The sequence below is a fragment of the Rhinolophus ferrumequinum genome, chromosome 28 (genome assembly GCF_004115265.2).
Source record: "Rhinolophus ferrumequinum isolate MPI-CBG mRhiFer1 chromosome 28, mRhiFer1_v1.p, whole genome shotgun sequence".
Lineage (NCBI taxonomy): Eukaryota > Metazoa > Chordata > Mammalia > Chiroptera > Rhinolophidae > Rhinolophus > Rhinolophus ferrumequinum.
Genome location: NC_046311.1, coordinates 2,971,288 through 2,991,099, shown reverse-complemented (window position 1 = coordinate 2,991,099; position 19,812 = coordinate 2,971,288). Strand labels below are relative to the sequence as shown.

The 19,812-nt window shown below is 51.0% G+C and overlaps 1 protein-coding gene, 1 long non-coding RNA gene and 1 other non-coding gene across 9 annotated transcripts in view; 2 read left to right on the top strand and 1 right to left on the bottom strand.

Annotated features, from left to right (window-relative positions):
- AP3B2 (adaptor related protein complex 3 subunit beta 2) overlaps window positions 1-14,308 on the bottom strand; it is a 35,579-nt gene extending 21,271 nt beyond the window's left edge. Inside the window, exons 1-5 of one of the 5 annotated variants that reach the window (XM_033100302.1) lie at window positions 14,189-14,308; window positions 8,682-8,865; window positions 8,166-8,424; window positions 7,334-7,567; window positions 6,658-6,863 (exon numbers count right to left, since the gene is read on the bottom strand). In XM_033100302.1, coding sequence (XP_032956193.1) covers window positions 6,658-6,770 — 113 coding nt within the window. In that variant the 5' untranslated portion in view covers window positions 6,771-6,863; window positions 7,334-7,567; window positions 8,166-8,424; window positions 8,682-8,865; window positions 14,189-14,308. Of the gene's footprint in view, window positions 1-3,574; window positions 3,926-4,387; window positions 4,481-6,657; window positions 6,864-7,173; window positions 7,192-7,333; window positions 7,568-8,165; window positions 8,425-8,681; window positions 8,866-14,188 lie in introns of those variants that run through there. The other 4 variants (XM_033100303.1, XM_033100305.1, XM_033100304.1 and 1 more) reach the window with 4 other exon arrangements.
- A 635-nt stretch (window positions 14,309-14,943) lies between these two features.
- Window positions 14,944-18,916, top strand: LOC117018831 (uncharacterized). Of its 3 annotated transcripts, none has more exons than XR_004422335.1 (4): window positions 14,944-15,104; window positions 16,754-16,818; window positions 16,946-17,101; window positions 18,786-18,916. It is a non-coding gene; the product is annotated as an uncharacterized LOC117018831 (long non-coding RNA). The 3 variants fall into 3 exon arrangements; XR_004422334.1 differs by having other exon boundaries at window positions 14,944-15,110; XR_004422336.1 differs by lacking the exon at window positions 14,944-15,104 and adding an exon at window positions 15,161-16,031.
- Window positions 17,841-17,967, top strand: LOC117019028 (small Cajal body-specific RNA 15). Its single transcript, XR_004422413.1, has one exon. It is a non-coding gene; the product is annotated as a small Cajal body-specific RNA 15 (non-coding RNA).
- Window positions 18,917-19,812: the final 896 nt, after the last annotated feature.

The window sequence follows — 19,812 nt, the reverse complement described above, 5'->3', positions numbered from 1 at the left end:
TACTTGGCTGAGGGGAGCAAAGGTAGTCCCCAAACCAACACATAGATTTCATGCAATGTCCATTGAAATTTCAACAGAGGCATTTTTTTCAAACTTCATGAAGTAACAGCAAACTTCATCTGGGAAAAAAAAAACAAAAAAACACTAGGTAATAACTCCAAAGAATATTTTGGGGAAAAGAAGAGAACAATGGAATAGTGACAGACAACTCACTCTACCGGAATTCAAAACACAAAACAACATGACAATGATAAAAACTCTCTGGTACCAAGTTAAAAATAGAAAATCAAAGGGGGGCACTCCATAAGTGGATCTAAATTGACATATTAGGAATAACTCACCAGTGGAAGAAAGACTCTCTCCCCAAATAAATGCTGTTGGGACAACAGCTAAGCAGCGAAGAATTTAACTTGTATACATATCCAACGCCAAAATCAATCTCACATTTATCTAATAGTCGCATGACTTTTAAATATGGAAGAGAAACGGGACTATTTTTCTCTTTAAGATCATAAAACTATCAGTAATCAGATGGCTAGGTTTAATTTTTTTTTAACTTTGGTATATAAAAACTATATTTAAGAAAAAAATAAGGCAACTGTATTCATTTGCTACGGCTGTCATAACAAATGACCACAGACTGGGCGGCTTAAACACCATCAACTTATTCTCTTCCAATTCTGGAAGCTAAAAGTCTGACGTCAAGGTATCAGCAGGACTGGTCTCCCTGAGGCCCCTCTCCTGGGCTTGTGGGTAGATGGCTGCTTCTCCGTGTCCTCACACGGTCTTTCCTCTGTGTGTCTGCGTCCTAATCCCCTCTTCTTATAAGGACACCAGTCATATAGGATTAGGACCCACCCTGCTGACCTCAGGTTAACTGAATTACCTCCATCAAGGCCTTATCTCCAAATACAGTCACATTCAGAGTTACTAGAGGGTAGGGCTTCAACATCTGAATTTGAGAGGGACACAATTAAACCTACAACAGCAACAAAAAGTAAAATATTGGGACTATGGTGAATAAAAGTTTAACATTCAAACTAGATCAAGTACTGATGTATTCGTACAGGGCTCATCGCCAGTACTCGCCGCCAGGGCTGCTGCCAGCCGCTCGCCATCTGCTTCCCCCGCCAGGAAGGCACGGCCCTGAGCTGCTGCTCCCTATGCAGTGACTAGCTCCGGGGCTGGCTTCCTTGACCAGGTGCCCTTGTGCAGTAAACAACCTGCCCAACCATAACCAGAGGTCCCGGGCCAGTGGTCAAAGAAATGAACAAATTGTGAATAAACCCGTGGGAAAATGTGTCTACACAGCTGTGGGACCACTGACACACTCATGTTGCCAAGACAATTCCAAAACATGGTGAGAGCAGCTGTGTGTGGGGACCTGCGTGTTCTCTAATCTCCCAGACGACACTCGGAGAATCCCCGGCTTTTGACCAGGCCTGAGAAGCCAGAACTGTCACCAATGGTAGAAATTAAACAGCAGTGTGTGCAAAGCTCGTCACAGACGTGAAACATTTAGAAACAACAGAAAATCAGAAATTGGGGGCAGCAATATTGGGAAAGGGAGGAGCGTGAAAATAGTCCTAAAGAGGCCAACGGGACTCGTGCTGACGCTGAGAAATGAGTAAATAACAAACGCTAAGAAGAGAAGAAGCACCCAACGCCACACGCAGTCCCAGGGCTGCGTCTCGTAGGTGTGTGTGACTGCTGAACAGATACAAGCAGAAAAGACAGAAGGGCTGCTGAGAAAGTTATGTCCCGAGGATTTTAAAACGTGTCTTTCCTGAAGAGATTGTGGATGAAAAGCCAGATAGAAAGACGACGCCTTCCAGAATCCAGAGGCCTTGCTAGCTGTCAGGTGAAGGCAGAAGACATCCAGCCCCCGTCATGCCAATCTAAACCTCCACTACTTGGCGGTGTGTGTGTGTGTGTGTGTGTGTGTGTGTGTGTGTAGGGGGGGCATGCCCCCCAAACCAGACGACACAGTCTCCTCTCCATGGCCAAGCCAGGTCCAGAGCACAACCACCTTTCACTCCTGAACACAGACGAGGCGGTCAGTTCCTAGGGAGGCTGAGCTCAGGACAACTGGGGTACACAGAGAGGTACAGACGACCCAGCTGAGCCTGGGCCGCTCTGAGGATCCGGAGAGGATAACAGAGCTGCGCACCACCTTCCCCAATACACAAGCGAACACACTGCACCCCCAGGAGCTTCCATACAGACGCCCCACAGTCTACTTATACCCCACAGACACCTACACACCCCAACATCCCCACCAAACGCCAGTACCACCCCCATGTACCACAGATACTCCTATATACCCCCAGACATACCTACACCCAACAGATACTCAGACCCCCAAAGACACATCTACCCCCCGACATAGCTATACCCCCAGACACACACACAATCCATCCATAAACCCACACCCCCCACAGAAACCCCTGCAGACACACACCCACAGCCCCCACAGAAACAGTCACAGGCATATACAGGCACTTTGCACAAAAACACTCTCCACACGCGACCCCCTCAACCCTACCACACACACGTCCACAAACCCACACACATCGCTGCAGACATACCCCCCGAAGCCCTCTGCACACTCCCCGACACCTCACACAGATACACACACACACTCTTCTGACAACTCCTGGTCACTCCACCAAACGGCCACTGGCCTCCCATTGGACATTCCTGATGACGGACTGAGGCTGCTACCATCAAACACACCCAGCCTGAGGGATCCTGGGACCTCCTGTGAGGGGTCAGGCGGGGGTCCTGCCCTGGGAGCAGTGGGAATCAGCCATCTCTCTTAACGCTGGCTGTTCCCTAAAGCAGAGTTCCTCATATCTGGCGTCCTCGCCACACCCACAAATGCCACAGGCCCTTATCAAATGCACATGCCCCAGGGCCTGCGCTGGGGCTCCCACCCCGCCTGGCACACGCACTCCAGCCCCTGCTGGCTCCAGATGACAGCACAGGCAGGACTGTCAGATGCCCACCCACACACAGCAGGTCCCTCCTGGGGAGAGGCCACCCCAGGCTCGTCCTCGCTCCGACCAGCTATGCTCCCCAGAGGGAGGGCGAGGCAGAGACGCTCAGCAACGCCCTGAGGCCGTGAAACAGTACTCTCCCCGCCAGATCCCCTTTCGCTCACCACTCTGACGTGACCCCTGGCCCGGCTGAGCGACTGGGGGGTGGCATGGAGGCCACTCGTGCTCACCTCCCCATGGACACCTTCCTCCGTCCCCTCACCACTCAAGTTCCAATTCACAAGCAGGGAGAGGCTGCTCAAACTATACCTGAGTTATCCTGTCCCCAAAACTCACGGGCACCCATCCTAGGTTAGTGTGGCACCTCAACCCTCCAGCACTATACGCCCCTCCCCCGCAGAGCTCCGGGCCTTGTCACCCCCACTCACCCTCAGTCCCCATACTGTGCCCCGAGCCACCCCCACCCATCCCGCCAGGACCCTAAATGCCAGCCCAGTCCTCCTCCTCCTCCTGGGGACGCGGGACTGCAGGAGTCTGGGCTGGGTGGCCGCTGGGTCCCGGGGGCTCCTCTGTACCTCAGTGGTTGGCTCTGACTGTGGCCTTGGCCAGGCTCTGGGCAAGGTCCTTCCAGGGACGCTTCGGGGGCTGTGTCTTCCTCGGGGGCCTGCAGCCAGCGAAGCTCCTCAGGCTGCAGGGCCTGGTACCAGGGTGGGGGCCCCCCTTCGGGGTCCAGCACAGGGCTGGCAGCCTCCTGGTCAGCTGCGCAGGCCCCTCGGGCCCCTGGCCTCACCACCGCGCCCGGGAGCTGCAGGAATCGCTGCATCGGACCCCAGGGCCGGCTCTGGATGGCGCTGAGCTGACCACGGAGCTGCGGGTGCCTGTCACTGTCACCAGACGGCCCGCCCTCGAAACTCCGAAACCGGACACTGGCAGGGAGAGAGGCTCTGGTTTCCTTTTCACTGCTCACAGACAGGACTCAGGAGGGGGAGACTGGGGACTAAGCCAACCCCCATCTCTGGGCAGGAGACTAGGGAGTCAGGGGCGCTGATCCCGACAGAGGTTCCCCCACGGGACCTCTGCCTCCCCACCAATCTGGTACATCCTTCCCCCCCAGACCCCTCTTGCCTTCTCTTATCTCACCTTCCTCCCTACCTGGCCTAGTCCCCCCACCCGTCAGCACCCCTCCAGCGGCTCTCACATCTCAGCTCGTCCCCCCTGCCCTTACCCTGCAGGTGTGGTTGGCTTTACTCACTGTCACTTCAAATCCCCTCAATCCTCCTCCAGCCCCCACCCACACCTTGCCTTAGATAAAACCCCCCACAGTCCCCAACATCTCACTCTTCTCTCCTCCTCCCTCCGGGCAGAGCTGGCCCTCCCGGGCCTCTCACCCAGCTCTGGAAGCCTCCCGGTCCCGTCACCCAGGGCTCTGTGCCTCCTTCCATTCCCTTCGGCCTCTCCCTCTACTGGCTCTTTCCCATCAGCAGTTCAACTTGCTCTAGGCTCGCCCATCCTAATACACAAACATAACAACACAAAGAAAATAAACAAGCCCGCTTGAACCAATGTTCTCCTCCAGCCACTCTTTCCCTCTTTCCCTTTCACAGGCAAACTTCTTGACAGCAAAATTCCCATTCACTGTGTTTTATTTATTCAGCTCCCATTCACTTATCTCTTCACTTTAGATGCTGATCAGAATTTAGGGCATGATGTCTGCAACTGAGATGATTCAGCCGAAAGATGTATGACTAGATGGTTAGATAAAGCAAAGTCGGCCGAATGTCAACAGTAGTGGAACCCAGGTGTATTTACTGTGTTACTCACTCAACTTTCCTGTGTGTTGACAAAGTACACAACAGATCCTGGGGGGAGTCATCCAGCTCCTCCTCGGACTGTGCCAGAACTGGTCTCCCAGGGCAGGCGGAGGGGAAGGGAGCCAGGAGGGGTTGACCTGCCCTTTGTCAAAGCCATGGTCACAAATTTCTTTGTTTGACTTGAACTCACTGACACCACTGATGGCTTCCTTCTTGAAATCACATTTCAGTTTCCTTCTGCCTTTTGGTTCCCTTTTTCTCAGTTACCTGGAAACACTGTCCCCCTGCTCTCTGGTCACCCCGAATGTTTCTATCGTCAGGGTTCATACCTGTTCACACCGGACTAAACTCATTCTCTTTCCCTGGGTTCATCTTTACTTCCTTCTGTGGCTTTTATGTTCTCTCTCTCTCCCGCTCTCACTGTCTCCACCCCTCACTCTCTCCTGCCCTCCCTCCTGGAATCCATACCCTAATATCCAACTACAAGCTAGACTTGAATGTCAAGTTTATCATCTCAGCATGTCCAAAGCTGGGCTCAGCACTGTTTTCCAGAAATTTCCCTGCCATGTCTTTCTTTCCAATCACACTGCATAGCACCATCTATCTAGTTGCAGTCACTAGTCCCCTGAGCATCATCCCGGTCTTCTCCCAGCCTCTTCCTCTCACCAATTTTCCAATTAATTATCAGGTCTGCGGCTTCCACCTCCTTGATAGCCCTCAAATCCTCTGCCCCTCCCCTATTTTAGGTCATCATCACCCCCCAACTTCATCATGCCCCCCAACGTCCATGCCCCACCCCCACTTGCCTCCTGCTCAGCCCAGCACACTCTCCAATCCCTTCTCTACAGTCCAGCCTGCGATCCTTTTAAAATGCAAATCTGGTGTCACCTGTGTGGAACCCTTCAGTAGCCCCCCCCAATTGTGGCATCACCCCACCCTCACTTCGGGTTACTCCACTGGTTTGCAAGGTGCCTCTGACACACTGTACCTGCATCTACAAAACCCGTGAGCTGGCTCCTTCACGTCTCACCTTCCTACAAGCTCTTCCATCTGGAATGTCCCTCTCTCTCCACTCTCCAGGGCCAGGGGCCAGCTCCTCTAACCCTTCCCACTGTCCCCACTACACTGAATTGTCACTGACAGAGTCTTCCCCTGTGCTTGTCTTCAGGACAAGGATTATCTTACGTTTATGGCTGTATTCACAGTGACTAGAACAAGACTGCACACAGTAGGTCCTTAAATATGCTTGTTTCAGAATTTAGGAACAAATGAAGGAATAAGGCAGAGGCGGTGGGGGGAGAGGGACGTTAAGGTGGGGTTAAACTGTAGGAGCAAAGCGCCAGGTAGATGGGGATGAGAACGTGGGAACCAGAATGAGGGAAAATGGGTTTGTAGGAGGAGCCAGGCCCGGGAGGCTGAGTTTATATCCCCGGTCGGCCTCCCTCGCGAACTGTGAACCCTCCCCACTTCGTTTTGGAGCCAAATGCACACGCGAGGGAAAAGGCTGGGAACCTGTAATCCAAACCTACAAAGAGAGACCCGCCTGGGGCGGGGAGGGTCAGTCCTCGGGGAACAGATGATTGGCCCATCCCCCACGGCCTCCAACCCCCCTCGCAGGCCCCACGTCGGCCCCTCGCGCAGTGTGCAGGCCTGGGGACCAGGTCAGAGACCGCCCGCCTGGGAGTGGGCTGCGGGCTTCCAGTCGCGCAGCCGGGGCGGGGCCTGAGCCGGGCCTGGCCGAGGGCCGGGCGGGTGCTGTCCATGGTGCCGGCGCGTCTGGGAGGTGGGGCGCAGGCGCGGCCCGGGCGGCCCCAGCCCTCTGCCCACCCTCCCGGCGCCTCCCTCACCGCTTGTAGTCGGAGGAAAAGATGCCACCACTCGCCGGGTCGTGGCCATACTCGGGCTCCCCGGGGCCCGCAGAGCTGCCCTTGTCCTCGCTGTAGGCGGGGGCGGCCGACATGGGGGGCTGGGGTGCAGCGGGGGCCACCGAGGAAGCGAGTGCAGGCGACAGGCAGGTCGGCAGCGGTGCACTGCGCTCTGCAGAGGCCGCAGTCTGCGGAGGCACAGGAAGCGCGCCGATTTATCAATCAGGGCCGCGCCGAGGTTCTTAAAGGCACCGGTGCCAGGCGCGAGGGGCGTGTCCACGGGTCAGCCCCGCCCCAACCCCCCCACAACCTCCCCGCCATGGGTGTTGCCTGCCCTTTGAGGGACTCATGCACCTCCAGGTCTGCTGAACTGATGAGGGCACAGCCTTCCAGGGATCTAGGTCGCCTTCACCTCCGCCCTCGCCCCCCACCCCACCTGGCCCCGTGGATCCGGCTCTAGGGGCTCTGCTCATTCCACACACAAGCACGGATGCTCACCCACTCAGTGGAAGGAAAGAGGGGGACTGAAGAGAAGGCTGTGCTGGAAGGCGGGGGTCCTAGAGCTCCGCACAGGGAGACCGGCTTCAGAGACCAACGACGCTTCCTCTACCTGCTTCGCTTTTCCTACAAAATCTGGGCCTATGTCCTGGGTTCTCACCTGGAAGCCAGGGGGCTTCCTGCAAGTGATGGAATTTCAGGAAGGCTGGTCGGTCCAAGAGCACATAAGAGCCCACTGCAGGCCATGGGCAGAGATGGAGACAAAATAGAGGGGCGGTGAAACCGGCCTTCAACTCTAGAAAAATTTAATGACCATTTCTGAAGGCCCCATACCCACGCGGGAGGGCCTGAGGTCGAGGGCAGTCCACACGGTCAAGTCCGCAGCCACGGACACCTAGGAAGGAAGGGAAAGAGAGGCTGGGTTAGGATCCGGTATGATCGCAGGGGGCCTCCAGCTCAGCTACCAAGGCTGAGGCGTGCCAAGGAGAGACAGCTGGAGCTAGAGGGCCCGCAGTAACGCGGCTGGGGAAAGGGATGGGCTCTCGCTGGGCCTGACTTGGGGCCTTAGGTTGGATGGCTGGGGTCTCTTGGCGGGACTTGGAGAGTGGAAGCCTCTGTGGGGCGGAGTGTTGATCTACAGAGCAGGATCCCCAGGTCTCCAGGGCCAGAGCTGGCGAGCTGGGTGGAAACGGGCGCGGCCCAGACAGGTGCAGTTGGGCTCTGTACCCTGGATCCCTTGGGGGACCAGAAATGGGGCTGACCAGGACTCGGGCTGGGGTCTGTTAGCGGAGGCACTTCTGGAGTGGGCCCCCAGGTTACGAGTGGAACCCCGGAGTGGGCAGGCCTAGTTTGCTTCTGGGGGCTCTGTCCGCCAGAGTGAACCGGGCCTTGAGTTTGAGGAACGTGGTCTGGGTGCGTGGGAGGGCGTGAATTTTGCGGGAGCGCATTGGTGGGCTGCAGTTGTTCAGCGGCTCAGGAGGCTGACGGCGTACCGTGTGGGTAGCTGGGGCCCTGCTCACCAAGCGAAGGGGACTCGAGTCCATTTGCAGGGCATCCAGGCTGAGCTCTAGGCCCAGTAGGTGCCACGTGAAGTGCACGCTGTTGCTGCGTGCAGGGTACTAGGGAGGCGGGTCCACACCACTGAGTCCACGCAGCACACGAGCCGGAGCGCAGCAGCGGGCACTGCCGGTTTGGATACACCTTGGTGAGAGCGCAGAAGCAGGGGCAGCCGGTGGCCACCTGGATTCTTGCCTGCAAGGAGAACAGAGCAGGTGTCGATCTCCTGGGCTTAGGTGCTGTGACCCCAGCCACGCGACCCTGTGCTGTCTCCCAGGACCCAGAGGTTCTGAGCCCCGTACCCTGAGGCCCAAGCGCCTATCTCCAGAGAGCCGCACCCTCATCTGGGGACCACAGTCGTCCTTCCCTTGTGGCCCGCCCACTGGTGCAGCAGGGCTTGGGTGGGCAGCCTTTTTCACAGACTAGGGCCTGTTTCAGCCAGAGACGCTTACCCTGGAATGGATCATCTCTCCGTGGCTGCAAGACATGCCCACGTGGGCACCAGCATCTGGTGGGGAACATTAGCCCAAACAGGAAGAGGTCTCCAGGCTCAGGGTCCCCGCCCTCCAACTCAACAACTTCCTATGCTGACCCAACGAGGAAGGACTGAACGGTGTTGACTGCCCCAGTCAGGACCTGTGGAGAAAGGGACCAGATGTTTGCACAGGCCAGGTTGAGGTAAGAGCCAGGTGCTTCCCCTGGGCGTGGGGAGACCTGGTTTGAGGCCAGGCCCCAGTGAAGGTCTTTACTCCCCTGCATCTGCCTCCCTGTGCTGAGGACTCCAGAGGCCTGGACATCACAGGTAAATCCTGCCCTGAGCCACCCCTCAGAACCCTTGTTTCCAACAATTGAGACCTCCTTCTCCTCCAAGTTTTCTTCTCATCTCAACCTCCAGCTGCCCCATTCTCTTCCCCTCCCCTCCCTGGAGGATCCCCTTCCCCAACCATCTCCCTTATTGCCACTGTGGCCTGTGTGTCACCGTGGAATGTCAGCTGGAACCTGGGTTGAGTAAAAGAACTGGAGGAAGAGAGAAACCAGAATGAGATCTGGACCCAGGACGGGTGTCTCCTCCCGAGTGTGAGTGGAGAAAGACCCCTCCAACAAATGTCTATTGAGCAGTTGCTTGTTTGACCCATAATATAATGCATTTGATGGGTACAGTGGGCCCATTTTCAGGATAAAAAAACTGAGCCTCACAGAGCTTGCGGGAGTACATATACGTGGCTTACTGTATGCCTGCATGACTGTCTTGTGCCCTCTGGACTAAACATTAGTCACCTCTCCGACTGCCTCTTCCTCTATAGGGAAGTGAGAAATGCATTTAGTTTGGGTTTCTCCCATCTTTACCGGGAACAGAGGGTTTCTGGGACTTGGGAAGACGACCTCACTCTCTGGGCTGTGCCTGACCTCTGGTCTCAGAGAGCTTGGGAAAGGGGGTGAGGGTAGGGCCTGCTGGGCATGAGCTCCCCTGGGCTGGCAGAGGAGCTGCGAGGACATGGCCCATCACCCCCAGATCTCTGGGCATCTTTGTTGGAAGGGAGTGGGTTGACTCCAGACGATTTGACTTGTGTGGCCACAACCCATATGGAAATGAGGAGCAGGGCTGCCCAAGCCAGCACGGCAGATGCCAACCACTGTGTCTCTCCTGTCTCCAACGTCCCCTTTCCCTCTGGCCCCAGTCCATGGTATCCTCTCATTACTGGGTGAGTCTTTTTCCCAGACTCGGGTGACCAACTCATCCCAGTTTGCCTGGGACCCTCCAGGTTTTAAAATTGAAAGAGCCACATTCTGGGACCCCAGAAAAACCTGGACGTTGGGTCACCCTAGGCTCAGGCTCCCCCTTCCATCTCCCTGGACCTCAGGAGACTACAGGGAGGAGCCAGTCACGTGCAGTCCTTTGGGCTTTAGTCACGCTGTCCCCCACTGCACCAGGTAGGGAGGGCACCTTGGTTCCTGTTTCCCTCTCCCCTGTACCTACTGGGCCAAGCAGCGGTCACAACTGTGGAAGAGGGCGAACTCCCCTGGCCTGTTGGGGAAGCAGACAACCTACCTGGGGAGAAGACAAGCTGAGGACTTCTGCTCTAGTTACCTTGGAGGTGAAGCTCATCTAGGGAGGGGAAAAAACCCGCTGTCACCACCTGGCTGCTGAGGAGTGCAGTCCAGGCCCCGGCCTGCCTGCCTCTCCCCTCAGGCTGTGTCCTCGGCGTGTGGAGCTGTCTGTGGGAGATGCCATGAGTCTCTGTTCCAATACTGGACATGGGACTGGGGATCTAGTTCTGGCTGTGCCACTTTTCTGTATGGACGTCAAATAAGCCACTTTCCTCTGGGCCTCAACATCCACATCTGTGAACAGGGGACAACAAGCTCGAAAGCCTGGGCACTGCAGGACCTTGTGAGGCACTGAGAGCTCTTTGTGAGCTGGACAAGGAGAGACGGGAAGGGTTTATTTGTCTTTCGTTTGCTCCCCAGCGTGCAGAGCTGGGCGTCAGGGGAGGCGGGGTGCGGAGAAGGCATCTCCCTCAGCTCGGAGGAGAACAATGGGCCCTCAGAGGATGGCTGCCTCCCTGTGACCCCCGCCCCAGAGCTCTCAGGAAACCACCCAGCTGGAAAGGCCCCGGGCTCTCCCTGACAGTTCCCCAGGGGGGTGGGGTGATGAGGCCCTGGCCATCGTCAGCTGGGCCCCTGGACTTTGAGCAGCGTCTGGATGAGGAGATGTCCCTTCAGATCAGGGACCTGGGTTCACATGGATTGCTCCATCCATGACATTTAGTGCCAGAAACTGTGCTACAACCCCATTTGACCCTAACAACGTCATGAAAGATACTGTTGTTGTCTTTCCCATTTTACAGATGGGGGAACTGAGGCTAGGAGCGGTTGCCAAGGGTACAGACTAGTAAGTGGCGGAAGCAGGATTCTTGCCCAGACAGTCTGGCTCCAGTGCCCATGACCTGAACCACTGTCTGGTACTGCCCCTCCTGCGTGCACCCCGTCCTAAGACCCCATCACTGGGAGGTACCGACCCAGAGAAACAGCCACCCTACCCCTTGGCTTGCACTGAGTCAAGCAAGGAAAAGGAGCAAGGCCCTAGCACTGTGAGCAAGAGCCCAGAGCACACACTCAGCCTGCCAATGCTGGCACCCTCCCAGGCTCCTTGCTGGGGGCCGGAGTGCTCTCCTCTCACCCTGAGCTTTCCGGAAACACAGTGGGGAGGTGACCTGACACTGGGTGTGGGGGTGGCAGGCAGTTTCTCTGGGGCCCAGAGCCCTGTCCTTCCTTCCCCCAGAGGCCCCTGCAGGACCTCAGCCTAGTGGGGTCTTGTCGCTGAACACAGGCCTTGTGGGGCTAACCTGGCAGCCCTTGGTTCCGGGGCTGTGGTCTGACCTGAATTGCCAGCCACTCCCGTCCCCCTTCAGTCTAGTCCTGGACAAAGGGTTCCTCTGTGAGAGGCAAGGCTTTGGGGTCAGTGCTCCCAGCCGGCCACCTTCAGCCAGAACAAGGGTCAGGACTCCCCGCTGGGGCCGAGCAGGCCCCCAGCACACCCTGCTCTGGTCCTTCCTTCCTTTACAATGCCTTTGGTCACCCCTCTCTCTCGGCAGAGTGATCCTACCTGAATCTCAGCCCTGGCCCAAACAGCTCGCCTTGCAGTGGCCACTCCACCTTCTGTGGCCAGAGCAGGGCGGACAAGCGGTCACCCCTGAGGCAGGCACAGGAGCCAAGCAGGAAGCCCTGGGGCCCTGTTCTTAGCATAAACAGCTAGGCCAGTCTGAGCCAGCACATCCCGCTCCTGGAAGCTTTGGGGACAGGCGGCAGCCAGAGATTGTTAGGCTGGGGTCTGGGGTGGGTAACTGGTGCCCTCTTTTCCCTCCTCCTGGAGTTCAGTCCCTACCCCACACCTGCTTGTGCCAGCCATGCCACTTGTGCCGCTCTGAACCAGTTCTTCTCCCCTCATGGGCCTCCCCAGGGTACCCAAATGCCCCATCCACTAGATAAGGGCACATGATATAATACAGTTTCACAACTGAATTCTCTAGTCAACTTTAAAGGGCCAGATAGTCGTACATTTAAATTATTTCAAACCACAGAAAAATATGAAATACGCCCTAATTTATCTAGTATAATTTTAAATACCAACATCTCATTAACATAATGCTCCTCCAAAACCCTACAAACGAATCTCACTCATAAGAGATACAAACATTCTAAATAAAATATCAATAAATGGCACCCAAGAGTGTATCAAAATAACATACTTTGACCAAATAAAGTTATTTTGAGATGCTATTAATATTTCAACAGGCACCATAACAAAACATTTTATTAATCTGTGATAAAATGCTATCCTTAATACACTGAATTATCCCATCCTGGAACATGAAATCTACATTTACTTGGGTTTTTAATGTCTTTCAATATTCCATACTTCCCATAAGTTTTGTACATCTTTTGCTTAGGGTATTCATATTGGCTTTTTTTTTCTATTTTATTACTGGGATATTAAAAAAAATGTCAGTTTTTATGTTAATTTATTTAGCCGCCTTTCAGAACCATCTAATTAGTTCTAGTTGTCATTTCATTCTCTTGCATTTTCTAGAAAGAAAACATCATCATCTGAAAATATTTTCACTTCCTTTCCTAATATTTTTGTGTTTTTTTAATTTTATTGCATTGGCTAGAAAATCTAGCATCATGTTGAATATTAGTAGTGAAAATGGGTATTCTATTTTTTCCCTGACTTTAGTGGAAATGTTTCATCATTAAGTATGATGTTTACTAGAGATTTCTGCTAAGTGCCTTTTATCAAGTTGCTATTTATCTATTCTCATTTTGTGAAAAGTGTTTTCTTTTCAATCAAAGTAGATACTGAATTTCTGAATTTTTTCAGAAAAATATTTATCAGTTGAGATGACCATACAGTTTCAAAACCTCTAAACTATTAATACAGTGATTTACACCAACAGGTTTTTCTCATGTGAAATCATTGCTGGGATCAATGCTCTCTTAGTCCAGCTGGCATGCAGGGTTGAATGTGAATATTTAAATTTTGAGCTGTGTATCTATGTGAGTTTGGTGTCTAGTTTTTTCTTGTGCTATTTTTTTGGTCAGATTTTGGTTTGAAGGGAATGCTAATGTTATAAAATAAGTTGTAGAACTCTCCCCTCACCCCACGCTACAGTACAATTTCCATGACAGAAAAATTGACAAGTGAAAATTGTGCAGCTTGATGCATCCTAGGAGTAAGGGACAGTATGAGCAGAGACACCAGGATGAAAAAGCACAGGATATGGTCAGAAAATAGGATTTAAGATTTCTTAACCTGGAATAAGTAACACAAAGTAGGTTTGGCTCAAGCTACTAACTAACCTTGAAAGCACAACTCCACTGCCCAAACATTGATTTAGTCCTCATTTTATATAGACTCCAAGCTTTTTAGCCTCCATCCAAGCTCTTTCCTGCTTTAACCTATTTTATATTTCAACCCGTGCTTCCTCGTCTGTGATATTTGTTTGCCTGGAAAGCTATGATGGCACATTCAAATCCTACCCACTATCACGGGAATAGCCCAAAGGTCCATGAAAATTTCTCGGGTCCAGTTGAACTACTTGAATTCACTCGTACTACAACTATTTGTCAGCTGTTGGTTTGCCTTGACAGCTGTACTGGGTTGGACATGTCACCCCCCAAAATTCGTGTCCTTTCTGGAATTTCAGAGTGTGACTTTATTGGAAGATAGGGTTCTTGCAGATGTAGTTAGTTAATACCAGCTCATACTGGAGAAGAGTGGGCCCTTTATCCAAGAGGACTGGTGTCCTTTTAAGAGAAGAGACACAGAGATGGAGACACACGGGGAGAATACCCTTCAGAGAACAGAGTGAAGAGACCGGAGTGAAGCAGCTGCCAGCCAAAGACCGCCAAGGACTGCTGGACATCACCAAAAACTAGGAAAAGGCAAGGAATTTACCCAGTTTCAGAGGAGGCATGATCCCGCTGACGTCACTTCGGATTTCTAGCCTCCAGACCTGCGAGAGAATAAATTTCTGTTGTTTCAGCCACCCAATTCATTTGTGGTATTTCCTTATGGCAGCCTTAGGAAGCTCAATGACAATTCTAATGCCCAATTTATCTCCCTAGCCCCAACCGTGCCTCGTCCCCACTCGAGTGGAGGGGCTCTGGAGGCGCTCCCTCCCTCCCTTGGGAAACGAATGCGTGAGCTTCCAGCGGTACTAGGCAAGAATAACCCCGTTCGGACGTGCTCCTGCTGCTAAGATGCACAGCCAACGCGCAATACGTGGTGGCCACTACGGCAAGACGTGGAGCTACACAGGGAAACAAAGGCAGTACGAAACTGAGTGCCACAAGCGGCAGGTGGAGCAAAGCAAGAGGCAGGGCATCTGTGAGGGAGGACGCCTGGGGGGAAGGAGGGAGTTTTTGAGGTGACGGGAGTCTCCAAGCCGCTCTCCCGGGCCCCGCTGAAAGGCTCCCGGCCCTCTCCCCACTCTGCACACCCAGCCACAGTGACCTCCAGTCCAGCTATCCCTTGTCCCTCGGTTCGAACCCCACGGGGCTACTGGATCCCCTCACAAGCAGCGCCACTCGCCTCATCCTTTCTGAACTTGCGCGCGGCGCCTCGACGCGTCTCTTACGTCACTGTTGCGCCGGGCGGGACTTCCGCCTCACGTCCCGGAAACCGAGAAGGACTCTGTTCCGCCGGAAAGAGACGAGACTTGCGACCGAGATCAGTTCCTAAAGAGTTGGGTGCACTTGTCGTGTAGAGTAAGGCCGACGTCTGGCCACCAGCGAGGCGGGTGACAGCAGCGTCCTAGGAGGAAAGCAGGCTGGCGTGCCGGGTTTCCGGGGAGGAGGCGGAGAAGCGGAGAGTAAGGGTCGGTGTCGGGCGGGGGCGAGGGCGGGGGGTGGGGGTGTGGTCAGCGTCTCCGGCGACCTAGGTCTCATCTTAACTCCTTGTGCTCGGCACAGTGTGGGGAGCAGTGGTGGGGATCAATGTGGAAGGGAGAAATACACACTGATTAAAGAAAAGAATTCGGTAGGTGAAGCGCACATAGGTGATAACCAGTGTCGCGGAAGAATGCAGCGTGCGGGCCTGTACAGAACCCGACAGTCTGAATTGGTGTGTGCTGCTTGAGGCAGCAGCCCGTTACGTTAATTTGGAAACTCCCTCTCTCGTTTTTAAGCTTCCTGAATCTGCCAGCACAGTCATTTGGTGTCAGAGGCAGGACAGAGCCACCTAGGTCATCCCCCTTGGTTCAGTGTAAACTGAAGCGTAAGTGAGAGGAGACAGGCTGGAAGTCACAAAGCTTGTTGGTGATCGAGCCTGGACTACAAGTAGTATTTCTTCATTTTCCATCCCAGAACTCGTTTCTTCACCTAGTACTCGCTCTCTGGCTTGATAAACAATTCATCTTTTGCGGGGAGTGAGGAAGAGTGAAGAGAATGACGACATCAAAGGCAAAGTCAGTATTGTATCGGAGTTAGAATGTGTCATTTATCTACATTTTCGATAACTCTGTGGATGGAAAGGAGTCATGTCGCTTCTGTTTTTTCCTGTTCAGCAACGTATAAGGAATAACAAAATGTGAAGATGGAACTTCTATTACCTGTTACACACCTTTACATAGAAAGGCCTGGGTGGGGTTCATAGATATGTGTTCACCCTGAAAGAATAGCTATCAGTCATCTGAGCTCTCACTATGAATATTTGCTGTAATAACCTGTGGAGGTATTTACCCACATCATCTGCATCAGAAACCAGCTACAAGGAACTTGTAAATTCCCCACAAGTCCAGGTGAGGTGCTGTAGAATGCACTGCAGTCAGATCTCAGCTGCCTTCTTAAGTAATGTTGCATTTGGTACTTGTGCTGTTTACATGTATTGTGTATTATCGCCATCATCTTTATGAAATGGAAATGTCTTGTAGGGTAGTGAGCAAGCCTTAGAGGTCTAGAAAGCAACCCGTTCATTACCAAATACTGAAAAACTGTTAGCATCACATAGGGGAAACTACTGAGGGACTCATTCAACTAGATTTTCATTGTAAAGAAGCCAAGAATATATAAACGATTTTACAACTTTTTGGTCTCAGGACCCCCATAAAAATCATTGAGGATTCCAAAGATCTTTTATTATGTGGGAGACATATATATAATATATATATTTTTTTAGCTTTAGAAATAAAAAAGTTTTTAAACACAAGAATATAGAAGCGCATACTGCATTAGTTGTCAGAGTGATGAATGTCTTCACATGTCATGTAGCCTCTGGTTAAACTACTGTACACTCATAAGTGAAAAGGGCAAATAATGTCTTATTATGAAAATAGTTTTGACCTGACCAACCCTCTGAAAGGATCTTAGGTATCCCCACAAGGACCACTCTTTAAGAACAACTGTTCTATGCAAATGTTTTCAAAGAAATTTGAGAATATGTAGACAGATGTTGCAAAGATTGTTACATGAGCGGAAGTATTACCTTAAACATGCAATAACAAGCACAATCTTGTGTTTCCAGGACCTGTATTTATTCCAGGCATAAGGAACACAAATGGATATCCCTCAAGTGTACTGGAATAGAAGGTTGAGAAGCATTCGATTATATTTTTAACCTCGTCCCCCATACAAATTTGAAAGCTGCTTTGCTTTCTAATGAAGTGGCTTTACTTTTAATTTGGAAGACAATTTGATGTCTCTTTTCTCTTTTAAGGTATCTGAGCTCTATGAAAGCAGAACACTTTTGTTTCTGTGTACTGCTCCTTCAGAAATTATGGAGGCACAATTCCTGCCTGTGATTTGCTTATGGTCAAGTGAAGTAGATGCAGGTCAATAGCTGGAGTGTAGCCACTTAAGTATTCTAAAAAAGGTGAGTGTGTGACATTTAACTCAGCCTGGGAGAGGGAGGAATTAGGCGGTGCTTCCAGGAAGTGACTTTTGAGCTATAGAGGCATCAGGTGGACAAGTCCAGGTGCCTAGGGATCTGTGGCTGGTTTTTAAACTGTAAATTGTACGTAAGACAGTGTCAGGTATCTTACACCCTTCTCCAGAGCTCTATCCTTACTTTTGGATAGTGCTTCTCGTTTTCTTTCTCTCCTTGCCCCTCTCCAGCTTAACTGGATGGGACATGAAAGAAAGTCAGAGGGTAGGAATCTTAAGTGGCAGAGTAGTAGGATGGGCTTACCAAGAAGTACCATATACACTCAGTAAATCTTTCTCTAAAAACTAAGTTCTTGCTTTGTTAAACTGCACAGTTAAGAAACCTCCATTTTGGTGGGTGGGTGCTTTCCCAGCGAATGGATTATGTTCTTGTCTCCAATCCAGTCTATTTGAATTTAACGGCATCTCCTTTCAAACAAGAGACCCACACGTAAGCTTAGGAATGAGCACCGGCTCAGCAAGGTTAGAATCCAAGGTCATTCTACAATGAAAAGATACTGACCGGCTGGAGTCTTCTTTCCACATCCCAGACTCTGATCTTGACTGAATTTACATCTGTTAACTATTGATTGTGGTGAAACAAACAAAGCTTGAAAATAATAAATTCTCATTCCCTTAATACCTTACCATACGAGGACTGTGCTTTAAAAGCTAGACTTGGTCACGTTCTGGAGACTAACAAAATAGAGTCCTTGAAGTCAAGCTGACTCGGAGTTTAGCCTCCTAAATGAAAAGGTAGATAGAACAGGTCTTGTTTGAAAAACAAATTCAAGACCTACTTATCTACCAACAGCAAGTACACACTTTCCATTGTCTTACTATAGAAAATAACACTAGTAAATTTACAGACCAGAAAGGGTGGAGAAAGACAGAGTGAACCCATGAGAATCTTCCTGTACTCATTGAAAGGAAGATGACATTAGAGAAGGTATTTAGGAAAAAGGAGAGGACCTTTCCTGGGGTACAGTCTTCAGAGGGTCCAGGAAGTTTTCTGGTAGCTGAACCTCCCTGGATGGAGACCTCCATAGTCTCATTTACAGAATGCCACATCATGGTGAATTGTGTTGGGAGCCGCTGCCAGGGTGTGAGCCACATAAGAGCAGAATTGTAACAAATTTTGGAGGGTGAGCAGTATTAAGAAAAAGGCTCACCGCCCATGCAGTTGCTCTGCTTACATGATGACCAAGCACGTGCTTCAGAAATATTTTATTGGGTGATACAAGTGATTGCATATCATTGTTTGAACCAGCAGGTCAATTATGAAACATACACTTTCCCAAGTAAAAGGCAATTTAATCTTACCAGAAACCAATGTCATTTTATATCCCAACTCTAACCAATTTTACAATCCCATCTAATAAAGGTGCCTTAAATCCTCAGTATTCTGAATCACTAAACCCATGTTTACACCGAGATTCTGGGCTTACATATTTTTTCCTCTTTGTTGATGGAACCCAAAGCTCATGTGAATAACTGTTCAAGAGTTATAAAGTGATGTAGGTAAAGCTGAGAAGAGAACGGGCTTTGATGTCTTTTAATTGCCCAGTGTCAGAGATTGTGGCTAAAATGGTCTGACTTTTTAAAAATCTTTTTTTGTTTTGTTTTTTTAACAGATTTATCAGCAGGTTGCTGGTGGACGTGGCCTTGAGGTAAATCCTGCCCCTTGTTGAAATTTAGTTGCAGCAGATTATTCATGGTATTTTAAGGAACTGGAATATCTTACAAAGAAAAGTTTTATTGTTTTTTTTCTAGATTTACTTTTTCTTCTCATAGAAGATGAGTTTTGTTTAAACTTTTGTTTAAACAAAAGTTCTTTATGCTGAGTAATTGTGATGCTTGAAATTAGTCATCTGCCTTGCTTAAATTAAGTGGATTTTAAATGTCAAAGCCACTTCTAGATGATGTTTTGTTGGTCAAATAAAATTCTACCCAACCCTTCTAGGTGTCAAGTTTTTATCCCTGTTCATATTACATGTGAAGTACCACATACAGCCTATTAGAACCCTGAAATCAAACCTGCCTTATCTGTGATATCCTACTTCCTATTCCATAGTTTCTTTGCAGTTTTGAACATACACACAGGTATATTTTGTTTATAACTTAAAGTATCTGTGCTTACATCGGTGATACCCTCCTTTCAGGGTAGTGATCCAGCTTGGCAGGGCAGGCGCGCGTGTGCGTGCATGCGTGTGTGTGTGTGTGTTTGTGTGTCATGGGCTGTAAGGTTGCCAACATGAGTTGTCAATTCAGGAATCCGAGCTGCCGTTTACACCAAAAAGCAGAGTTTTGAGACGAGATGGGAGGTGTTCATTGTGTCAGGTTTTTGAGTGTGCTGGAAAACATGGAAGTTTTAGAGTGAAAGAGTTCTTAGCTAACAGAACCTTCAGATGAGGGGCGTGTCTGTGTAGAGGCATCCATGGGACACACTACTAAGTTGTCTCTGAGGACTGCTTCACAAATGGAGTCATTCTGCATTTTGACTTACAAGCTTGAAAATGCTGTGTGTGCAGAGCTTCAAGTGGCAACTAGAAATTGCACTGGAGAACCAGGAATGCAGCCAACGGGGTGGGCAGCGAGGTCACAAAATGTCATGAGAGCAGTGAGGCAGGATGCCCAAAAGCTGCTGGCTAGAGACCACCT